This window comes from Mandrillus leucophaeus, unplaced genomic scaffold (genome assembly GCF_000951045.1).
Source record: "Mandrillus leucophaeus isolate KB7577 unplaced genomic scaffold, Mleu.le_1.0 Scaffold1150, whole genome shotgun sequence".
Classification (NCBI taxonomy): domain Eukaryota; kingdom Metazoa; phylum Chordata; class Mammalia; order Primates; family Cercopithecidae; genus Mandrillus; species Mandrillus leucophaeus.
The window spans coordinates 365,150-377,063 of NW_012099766.1; the positions used below are offsets into that span (position 1 = coordinate 365,150).

Here is an 11,914-nt window from a genome sequence, read left to right on the forward strand (position 1 = left end):
TTTCCCAATATCTTGAAATTAAATCTTAGTTTTTTTTTTCTTGGAGACTATAGGTACACTACAGAAAATGTCTAATTAGGTAAAAGACTAGATTTCCTTGAAATTTAAGAGCACTGATGATAGGGTTCAAGTCCAATTTATTAACCTATTTGTTGCAGATTAATAAATACTACTTGATATAAAAGAACATATGTCATACACAGACCTTTTTTCATTTTCTATTAACTATTTATATATTTTTTCTTATAATAATACCTAGATAATTTGGTTAGAAACAAGAATAGCTACTTGAATGAACTCAAACTGGAATGATTGGTTCTGTTTGGTGATGTTACTTACATTGCTATGCCATATTTTGTCTGTTCACCTCTTTCTCAGGTCTTAGATACAGAATTGTAAGTTTTCTTTCTTTTTTTTTCTTTCTTGACAGAGTCTTGCTCTGTTACTCAGGCTAGAGTGCAATGGAATGATTTTGGCTTACTGCAACCTCTACCTCCCAGGTTCAAGCAATCCTCCCGCCTCAGCCTCCCAAGTAGCTGGGATTACAGGCACCCATCACTACGCCCAGCTAATTTTTTGTATTTTTAGTAGAGACAGGGTTTCATTATGTTGGCCAGGCTGGTCTTGAACTCCCGACCTCAGGTGATCCACCCACCTCAGCCTCCCAAAGTGCTGGGATTACAGGTGTGAGCCACCACACCCAGCCATGTTTTCAATAGTAATCAATTAAAAACCCCTAACTTTATAACATTTTGGTATCACATAATATTATTAAATCATACAAGTGTAAAATTTTTGAACACAGAAATACAGATACTAGAAAGAATTCATGATCTCCAGCAAAACCTTCAGCAAACAAGATGTTAACCATCTGAAAAGGGTGGTGGTTGTATTTTATTTTTAATTGCCTGCATTAATTTAAAAAGTAACTATTATACATTATGTTACTTATGAATTGATTATATTGTAGGTCTAACTTACAGTAATGAAAGTTTGGAAAGTTTTAAAAAGTAGAACTATACATAATCCTACTATCTAAACCCTGTAATCCATTTAGAAAATAATACTTATGACATTTTAGAAAAGAAAGAACATTTTCGGCTCTATACATTTAAACCAATGACAAAGTTTTTATATTATATTTTTGAGCAATTGTGCCTAGCATTTTACAAGCATGGTATTATTTCAGTGTCTTAGCAACCTTATGAGGTGGGTACTCTTGGAACTGTTATTTAACAGAGGAAGAGATCAGGCTTGGAAAGGTTCAGTGACTTGCTCAAGTCCATTTAGTTGGCAAGAAGAGGTGAAAGGGTTTTAACTAGATCTGACTGCCTTTCATCCAGCTCAGTCCCCTAACTTTACCAGTTGAAAACAAAGAGGACTCAGAAAATTTAAGTGAGTTGTCCAAGGTGCAAGAGCACCCTGATGTATGATATAGGACTGATTATAATTTTTACAACCTCTCAGTATTACTTGCATTTCAGTATTTAACATTTCTTACTCGTCAGTGTTGGTTTTAAACCTGCTTCATGCCCCAGTTAAATCAGTTTTATCTCATTCTGCCCTTAGTTGTCTATACCAGGGACTCTCAACTTCTCCTGCACACTGGAAAAATACTGAGGCCTTTACCAAATACAGATGCTTGGATCAGATCTCCAAATTTTTGGATTTAATTGACTAGGGCTGCAGCCTGAGCATGGGGATAAGAGGTCTCTAGGTTAATCTAACATGCAGGTAGGACTGAGAAGTACTGGTCTATACATAGAAGATCTGGTCATCAACTCTTTCACATATATATTCCAAAACATTTTAGATCATGTTATCACCTGCTTGCATATATGTCATGTGGTTAAAGTATTTCCATGATTTGTATGCCTAGAAGGAAGAAGTAAACATCGACACATCACTCAGCTAAATCTCTGTACAAATGACATATGTAAAAAAGAGATAAATAAGGTATTAGGTTGAATTGGAATATTGAATTTCAAGCACTGATCATATACCTAATTATACTAAACCTAACTTAAGCCATGATATAGCTTTCTGCTTCTAGTGCTTATGTCAGTTAAGGAACTATGGGCCCAATTAAGTATTCCCCCTAGCTAATTTGTTATTTGAAGCAAAGACAGTCTGGTTCTATGGGTTTATAAGAAACAGATTAATATAGCCAAAGCCACTTTCTCTAGCAGTGCTTTTGAATTGCTTGAATGAACCAAGAATTTGTATTTATAGTTGTGCTTGATTTAAAATTAAATTAAATTAATAACCTGAACTAATCCCCCAAATTAAATTTTTACATCTGTGAGAAACCTGCCCATTCACAAAGCTGTGCTTACCTGAGCAAATGGAGTCACAATCAAGTCATCTCCGTGTCTGAAAAATAAACCAAATCTCACATTAGAAACCACCAATAACTCTGTGCTCAGTGTCAATCAGTATTAAACGGCAAGTTCCACTTTCATGAGTTCCCATAGAGAATTACAGTGACTCCATCCTTAATCTTCAGTACATGTTCTTCCCAGCAACTGGGTTAAAAATATGTCTTCTGGGATGTTAACCATCGTCCAACTCCCTGGGCAAAAAGAGGGGCTTCTTGATCATCAACCAGGGCTCACTGTTGCTTTTTAGGTACACAGGATATGCAATAGTAGAAATGGTGTTCCAGCAGTGGGGCCTGAGTTTTACTTTTGGCTTCTTACTGTAGATATTAGTAAGGGGTGCTGTGGAAGGAACCAGAAACTGCAGTGACTTCAGTGAGAGAACCCTTGACCATCTAACATTTGAAGGTGATTGGCATGGAGTGTTCCGCATCATCCCGTGTAAGTCTTGGACAGGCTAGGAACTGTAGATGACATGGGACTGCATCATACACTAATAAAAACCCAGCGCAATTTTCAACTGACTCACATCCCAGCCACTGTAGTTACTGGGGAATGTTACTCTGTGTGTGCTGTTGCTGCAGCAACCCCAGCTACACCGTGCCTGGGTTATGGGAGCAAGGTGTCAGCATGACGTGTCTTGGAGGGACAGGGAAGGGCAAGGAAATTTGTGCAATATTCCAGTTAGAGGAAAGTGAGAAACTGGGGCCCAGGGTTCTTTTGTGGTATTTCTTAGCATGAATAATTTGAGACAAGGATTTCCAGAGTCACCATCAGCTATTTCTTGATCTAGCTAGATAAAATTCTTAAATCAAAAGTGAATGCTGTTATTCAACACAGACAGCTCCCTGGACATGGCCCTAACTGAGAACAATGCAAGTAAACTTTTTGCTCACTCATGAACAATCTGAAAATGACCTGAGTGGCCCAAAACAACACCATGAAACATGCTGGGGCACAGGGAGCATATGGATGATGTTACTGAATAAATTGTTACCAATAGCTAGAATAGGTGCTGTGGTGGTGATCAAACCATGTGGAGATCTTGAAAATAAAAATGTGGGAAATAAAAGCAGAAGAAGGAAAAAACAATGTAAAGGAAGCATGTTGTTATTTTACACCCCCTTAGTTCCAGAATCATGCTTTTCAAGAGGCACCTGCTCTTTGTAGAGATTATTCAGAGAACTCTAGAACTCTAAGAAGGCAGGACATTGGGTTTTATGATCATTTTATAGAGGAGGCAACTGAGGTTCAGAGAGGGCATAAGGTCTAAAAGCTAATAAGTGATAGAGGTAGGATGTCAATCGAAGAATGTATTTTCCCATGTTGATGTCTAATTGCCATTGTAACAGTATTAAGAGGTGGGGGCCTGTGAGAAGTAATTAGGTCATGAGGGCTCCACACTCATGAATGAATTAATGCTGTTATGGTGGGAGTGGGTTAGTTACCGTAAGAGTGGGTTGTTATAAAGTGAGCCCAGCCCCTCATGCTTTCTCTTTTGCATGTGCTCACTTGACCTTCCATTTTTCCATCGTTTGGGATGATGCATCCCAAATACCCTAATCAGACGGTGATGCCATGCCCTTGGACTGCCCAGCCTCTAGAACTGTAAGATATCAACTTCTTTTCTATATAAATTGCCCTGTCTGTGCTATTCTGTCATAGTAACAGAAACTGGACTAAGATAGTGTTCTTCTGTCATCAATAAATAATTTACATAACTTACACTGACTCTCAAAAAAAAAAAAAAAAAAAAGGTCTTCTGAGGTCAAGCCCAGAAAAGCTCTTTCCTAGAACAATGGCCCAGGATGGGAACAGGCCTGGTGCACTGAAGTGGCAAGGAGGCCATTGAGCCCAAGGGAGCCAGCAGAGAGGGATGAAGCCAAGGAGGAAGAGCAGCTGCCTAGATGAGAAAGAAACAGATACAGAGCTGCAATGAGAAGCTCAGTGATTCTAGAGAATGCCATGTAAGGCAGGAAATTCAGAATCATGACTGGTAATGAGCCAGGCAGCAGATCATGGAGCCCTTGTATGACATATACAAGAACTTGGATTTTACTCTCTGATGGAAGTTTGGGTTGGAATTTCAGCTCTGCCACATACTAGGTGTATGAAATTGTGCAAGTTATCAAACTTCACTTTCCCTTGGCCTCTTCATCTGTAAAATGGAGATAATAGCACATACATATAGTTATGTTTTGGGATTCAATAAATTGATAATGTTAAGTGCTAAAAAATGTGCTTACCACACAGTAAATGTTCAATAAACATTTCTATAATAATAATTAGCAGTAGTAGTAACAACTTTTAAATCATAATGATTTTTGCTTTCCTATGCAGTCAGGAAATTGCAAAGACTCAGAAAACTGATACTTCACTAAGAAGGACTCTTGAGACCCTGTGACAGGTCTACACAAGATTGAGGGCTTTAAAGGGGTAAAAGTGGAAACAGGGAGACCAGTTTAGAGAACAGAAGAGATGAGGACCTAAGCTAAATAGTGGTAGTAGAGAGAGAGGGAAGATGACAGCATTAAAAGCTCTGGGGGAAAGAAAAAGTTCTGGGGAAAAAAAGATATGAAAATTTCAAACATTTACAAAAGTAAAAAAGAATGCTATCATAGCAAGTGTGTTTTATATACAATATCATCAACTGTTACAACAATGTTGTAAGGTAGGTGATATTACTGGCATTTTTCAGATAAAAAAATTGTAACTCAAATTGGTTGAGACTTAACACAAAGACATGCAGGTAGTAAGCTCCACAGCCATACCTGGAATGGTCCCCTTTTGTGATATTCATTGGCTGACTTCTATGGAACAGTTTAAAAAGACTAAAAACAAAGCTCTAGGAAAATGGCCCAATAAATGCAAATTTCAAAGTGATGCCAGGGTTGACCAGCTACATTTCTTCCTTGGCCCATCATTCTGACTTTGCCGTCTGGCTGTGTCATATAGGTAAATATAGGGCTACAATTTCTCTTATGTACTTATTTCGAAACAGTAGCCTAACTCTCACAAAACAACTAAGAAATACTTACAGATACACTAATGTTTAAAAAGTCTGAATACAAAATCCAGAGCTAAGCACTTCAGCATTTGACAACTTTCTACACACATAAAGGCACCTTTAGAATTCATTTGAAGCCAAACATTCTTGAGAGTGGTGGACAAATCAGTAAACTGTGTAGTGTGTTAGAAGTCCAAACACAAAAGACATTTTCAATAGATGTATATACTACATATATTGCATTCAAGATAGTTCAATGGTTTCTGGGATTTAAACATGTTATTAAAAATTCCATGATGGGAGGTATATTACACAAGGAGAAAAGACATGCCACCTATGTCGACTTGATTTGCCAGTCCGAAAAACGATTCATCTGCTCCAGTACACGGCCAAGCTGAAGACTTTGTATTACAAAATGGACGAGAGGCAGTTCAGATAACCAAAATTAAAATAATATGAAATCTTGTTATTGTCCCAAGCTATAGTCTCTTCTTTCATTTTATTCTTTGTAATTGCCTACTACAAAGTTTATTTTTCTCAGAACTAAGTCATCTGAACCAAGGCACATCATGAATCTGAAATGAATCCATGGAAATACATCCCCTAATTTTTTACATAGATTACACTGGATTTCAATATTTCAAAACTCAAATGGGTTGCATATTTATTAAAACATTTAATTTTTTCTTTGGTTGTATTTCCTTTACAAGTATTATAAGTAATATAGTTTATAATATTTATGATAATTTACCAGTCTTGCTTTCTTCCCTATGAAAGCATAAAGACAGTTATCATTTTAGTGAAGGAAATATATTACTTTTTAATAAATCGCCCAGAAATTGTTTCTGCCAAATATCTCAAGATGGTCTCACTTTAGTAACAGGAAAATGATTCCAAGCATTTCAGTGGCAGATTCCTCAATAAAGGGCAGGTTATAGGCTATCCATTTATTTTCAAAAGTATGTCATGCTTAAATTATCTTTGAATATATACCTAACATATAATTTTAAAATCTTTGTCTAAGTCCTCAATTCAATATTAAAACAGATCTTTTCAGACATACTGTCACTAGTAGAATGAGGTAAGTAAAACATATTTTTATTTGTGCTTAGAAGAAAATAAATATAATACAAACATATCTTTGAATTGTGTCTTATACTTTGCTTATAATAATTTAAAAACAGATCTGGTAGCTAAGATCAACAGAAGATTCACTTTGTGAATATGATTTGGCTTCAAGTATGTGTGAGTTTTAATGAACTGAATAATCACATATGCTAAAAAATCCTATGAAAAAATGATTCTGAAATTTTGCACCTGAACAACTTTACCCACAGAAACTTTTCAAAGTGCCTTGCCATGTAAAGTGGGGCTGGGAGGGATTATAATACAATGTAATAAATTGCAGCTTCCTAGGTCTACTTGGCTAAATATTTTTCTGAGTCTCTTCTGAGATGGGAAGAGACTATTAGGGTCTCTATAAAGTGATGGAGATGCTAGATTCAAAGTCACACAGGGAATATCGCCTGAACACTTGAAATTGTACCTCCTGGTAATGTGAATTTTGGGTGAGGATGTTGCAATATTGTCTTTCATATATAACAACAATAACCCTTAACAAAAAACAGCTGGGATCTGTTTTAAGGAAAATACAGCTCTTTTAAGAAAAGAACTGGAGTGTTCATGGAGGACAGGCGGAGAAAGAATGAGGGATAGGAAGGCTCAGAAAAAAAGTCATGTTGACACTGCGTGCCTATATGTATGTATGTATGTATGCATGCATGTATACATGTATGTATGCACGTATGTATGTATGTATGTGAGTGATGAGACTGGTACCCAGGTAACAGTCACAGCAGAATGCAAGTGCAGAAACTTCTAAAACAGTCAGGATGAACTACTGCAGGTCACTGTGGGAGTCAGTGTCACATTGGTCTTAAGTTTCAAGATGTCCAAGGAGGTGCCACATGCTCTGTCACCTTCCCTGCTTACCAGGAACTGAACCACAGTCATCTTCACTAGTCCCAGGGAGCCTTGCCTCTCCCAAAGAGAAAGACTTGCTGAATCCTGAGCCAGTGCTGCTGGAGGCAGGAGAATACAGGGCTCAACAGTACACTATTGTCTTCTTTTTCCTCAGACAGTAGAGTCAGGAACTTCTATTCCCTATCCCCTGCCCTATCCTTCTTCTACTTCTGTATTATTTATCACGTTATTTTCTACCCTTACTTTTTCTGTAATAAGAAGACAGAAACAAGCAAGAAACTGAAAGCAAGAAATCTAAATGCCCACACTCTTATGGAGACTTTGTTGGGATCCATAAACGGTTCAAGTACTTAAACATGAAAAAGCCTGTTTTCATCTTAAAAAAATAAGTTCAATCAACATCAGCACCTGAAAATATAATTTCCTAAACAAGTTCATTTCATGATTGGTTGAAATCTTAAACACACTAGGTGGCAACCTTTCTCTGTTTTACTATGACTAAATCATAAGGAAAAGGAGATATAGTTAACTAGAAGGAAGTTTTTACTTTATGGAACAAAGTCCCCTAATCCTATGATATTTAAAGCATTAGTGGTCATGTAAGACCTACTGCTTTTGAATATCACACATTGCAAATTTTAGCATGACAAATGACTGCATGAACTAGCATTTTGAAGGAGTCACAGGCTGGGGTTTATATTTGAATTTAATCTTTTTTTTTTTTTTTCCAATGGCATTGAAGTTTGCTATGTTGCCCAGACTGGCCTTGAACTCCCGGGCTGAAGTGATCGTTCCTGTCTCAGGCCATGGAGTGCCTAGGACTACAGGTGTGTGCCACCGTGCCGGTCGAATGGAATCGTGTGCAAACTTTTTTCATCTTCTGTGATTCACTCTCTCTTACTAGAAAGATATTCTCCTCTGAAGTTTGTCAATAGGATTAGGAAATTGATAAACATATAGAAAATTAAAATAATATTTTTGAAATATATTTTAAAGTCCAAGATTTTGATCATTTTGAAATCCTAGTGTCTTTCTTCCCTCAGACTAAAAACTATCATCCATCTATCAATTCACCCTTAACCACTTTTTTTAGAATTACAGAGAAACAAGTATGTTCTAATTTTTAAATGAATATAAAAATATTTCTGGGAGCCTAGACTATTTGACAACACCCTAGGATTAGCTATAGGAGGAGCCACATCTACTCACAACTCTCTAGTCCCATCTTCATAAAAGTATGGACATATAAAACAAACAAACATAATATAACCTACTTGATCTTTACGTGTGTGTGTATACATATATGTATACATCTTTATGTACACATACACACACGAAGTATATGCCTACATATACACACTTTGGAAGACATAGAACAACTTAAAGAACAATTCAAAGATAACTATTGATAACATTTTCCCGCTGCATGTATGTGAGCACATGGATGTAATACAGTATGTGACTATTATGGAATACATACTTTCTTATAGAGTTAGAATCATAGTATATATTCGACTGTAATATTCTGCTTTTAGCATTAAACATTAATGAACCATAAAAATTCTACATGCCTTTATTCTTTTAAAATATTTTCATTGACTCAAATCTATATTTGGTAATCTCTAAAATTTTTCAAGTTATGTGAATCCAAATGTATTAAAATGTGAGCATTGATTCTATTTTCAAATAAATAAAAAAAAATCATGTGGGTTTTTCAGACTAATTTCAGTTCATGTATCATTCATTCATTTTTAAAAAGCTACTTATTAAAGGAAATATGCTTATTTTAATTAAATATACATAAGACAAAGTTAAATATTAAAATGCTACCTGAGAAATTGGGCTGCACAGGGAATTCACAGGAACGTTAAATATTTTATATTGCTACCTGCTTAAATTAAAATCATGAAACTAATTTAAGACAATAAAAATATTCTGAAAAATGTGACTACCAAGAAAATCTTGCAAAACCAAATTAGTTTTTCCATATAGTGTTTAAAAGAGATGATTTGTTTTTCCAAAAATAATGTTCACTCTGACAAATTATAAATTTAAGAATATAATGAATGATTTAAAATTACTTATAAAGGAGGCATTAGATTTTTTGATAAACTAAGTAATCTATATAGTAAACAAAACAATACCAAAAATACATAAAAACTGTGTTTCCTTGGTATTAGACATACTTGAGGATATGGATCCTCCATATTACTTGGCCTTTTAATTTGAAACTAGCTCCATTTAAGTCAAAATAAATTAAGCAGTACATCTATTTATGAAACCCTAGGGAATAAAGTTCCTAATATAATAAAGCCAACCTCAGTTACAAATGAATGTGCTTTTCCTCTTTGAAGCTATTGCCACTTAGAATTAAAATAATCTATTTAACACAAAAACTTGTATTAAAAATCACAACTACCAAAACTTTCAATTTAGCAAGAATGTCCAGCAACCTTTTACTGAGAATCAAATAAAATGTAAATTAATATATAAGTAACATTAAAACTGTCTGGTATTGTGTGAGGTAATATCTTCCAAATTGAAAGTTTTCAATGCCAAACCCAGGCCACATGTTTGTATATCTAGTTATGCCACTTTTCTGATGTTTTGATCAATCTAAATATTTTGAAAAATTTTAAAGAGATGTGGGGTCTCACTCTGTTGCCTAGGCTAGAGTGCAGTGGCACAATTCACAGCTCACTACAGCCTCAAGCTCCTGGACTCAGGTGATCCTCTCACTTCAGCCTCCCAAGCAGTTGGAATTACAAGTGCAAACCACTATTTTTATTTCTTAAGGCAGGCCAGAATTTTTTTTTTTTTTGAGATGGAGGTCTCATCTTGAATTTTAACTCCCACAATTTCCAGATATCGTGAGAGGAGCCTGGTGGGAGACGACTGAATTATGGGGATTGGTCTTTCTGGTGTTGTTCTCATTATAGTGAATGAGTGTCATGAGATCTAATTTTTTAAAAAGAGGAGATCCCCTGCTCAAGCTCTCTCCCTTTGCCTGTTGCCATCCACATAAGATGTGAATTGCTCCCCCTTGCCTTCCACCATGATTATGAGGCCTTCCCAGCCAGCCACATGGAACTCTGAGTCCACTTAAACCTCTTTTCATGATTGTGAGGCCTCCCCAGCCACGTGGAACTCTTGAGTCCAAATAAACCTCTTTCTTTTGTAAATTGCCCAGTCTCCGGTATGTCTTCATCAGCAGCGTGAGAACAGACTAATACAGTGACATTCAAAGATACTTAGTTTTCTGAAATTTAAACCATGTGCTCACATCTTATTAATATTTTAAGAATTAAGAAACAACTCAATAGCAAGAAAACAAATAACCTGATTTTAAAATGGGCAAAAAACCTAAATAGGTCTTTCTCAAAACAATGGCCCAACACAGTGGCTCACACCTGTAGTCCTCAGGAGGCTGAGGTAGCAGGACAGCTTAAGTCCAGCAGTTTGAAACCAGCTTGGGCAACATCGTGAGACACCCTCTCTACAAAAAAATTAAAATCAAAACAAGACCTACAAAAAAAGGTCAACAGGTATATGAAAAAGTGCTCAACATCACTAATCTTAAGTGAAATGCAAATTAAAACCACGAGGAGATATCACCTGACACCTATAATAATGGTTTTTTATTAAAAAAAAGGTAACAAATATTGGTGAAGACGTGGAGAAAAGGAAGCCTTTTAACACTGTTGGTGGGAATGTAAACTAATACAGTCACTATGGAAAACAGTATGAAGGTTCTTCAAAAAATTAAGGATAAAACTACCATATGATCCAGCAATTCTATTTCTGGGTACATATCCAAAGAAAATGAAATCAGTATGTCAAAGAGATACCTGCACTCCCATGTTTGGTACAGCATTAATCATAATAGCCCAAATATGGAATCAACCTAAGTGTCTAACAAAAGATGAATAAAGAAAATGTTATATACACACACACACACACACACACACACACACACACACACACACACGATTCCTACTCAGGCTTAAAAAGGGGATATCTTGCCATTTATGATAATATGGAAGTTCCTGGAATACATTATGCTTAGTGAAATAAGTCAGGCAAGAAAGATAAATACTATGTGATCTCACACATATGTAGAATCTAAAAACAAAATCAAACTTATAGAAGCAGAGAGTAGAACAGTGGTTCTGGGGCAGGGCCTGGGGAAGAATGGGAGGATGTGGAATGGGAGATGTTGGTGAAAGGGTACGAAGTTTCAGTTAGAGGGAGAAACAATTTCAAGATACCTATTGTATAGGCTGGTGGCTATAATGAATAATCATGCATAGTACACCTGACAATTACTGAGAGTAGATTTTAAATGTACTCATCACAAAAAATGATAAATTGTTAGGTGATGGACATGTTAATTGCTTGATTTAATCATTCCACAATGTATACATATATCAAAATATTACCTTGTATATAATAAATGAATACAATTTGTCATTTGTTGATAAATAATAAATTTAAAACTAGAATTAGAGCCTGGCCCCATCTTTGACCAAAAAAAAAAAAAAAAAAA

The 11,914-nt window shown here is 35.8% G+C and overlaps 1 protein-coding gene across 5 annotated transcripts in view; it reads right to left on the reverse strand.

Annotated features, from left to right (window-relative positions):
- The window catches only part of PDE4D (phosphodiesterase 4D, cAMP-specific), a 1,430,592-nt gene that overhangs the window by 218,216 nt on the left and 1,200,462 nt on the right, over positions 1–11,914 (reverse strand). For all 5 annotated transcript variants that reach the window (XM_011998004.1, XM_011998011.1, XM_011998038.1 and 2 more), the window contains one exon: positions 2,337–2,373. In XM_011998004.1, the coding sequence (XP_011853394.1) occupies positions 2,337–2,373 (37 nt within the window). The remainder of the gene's footprint in view (positions 1–2,336; positions 2,374–11,914) is intronic.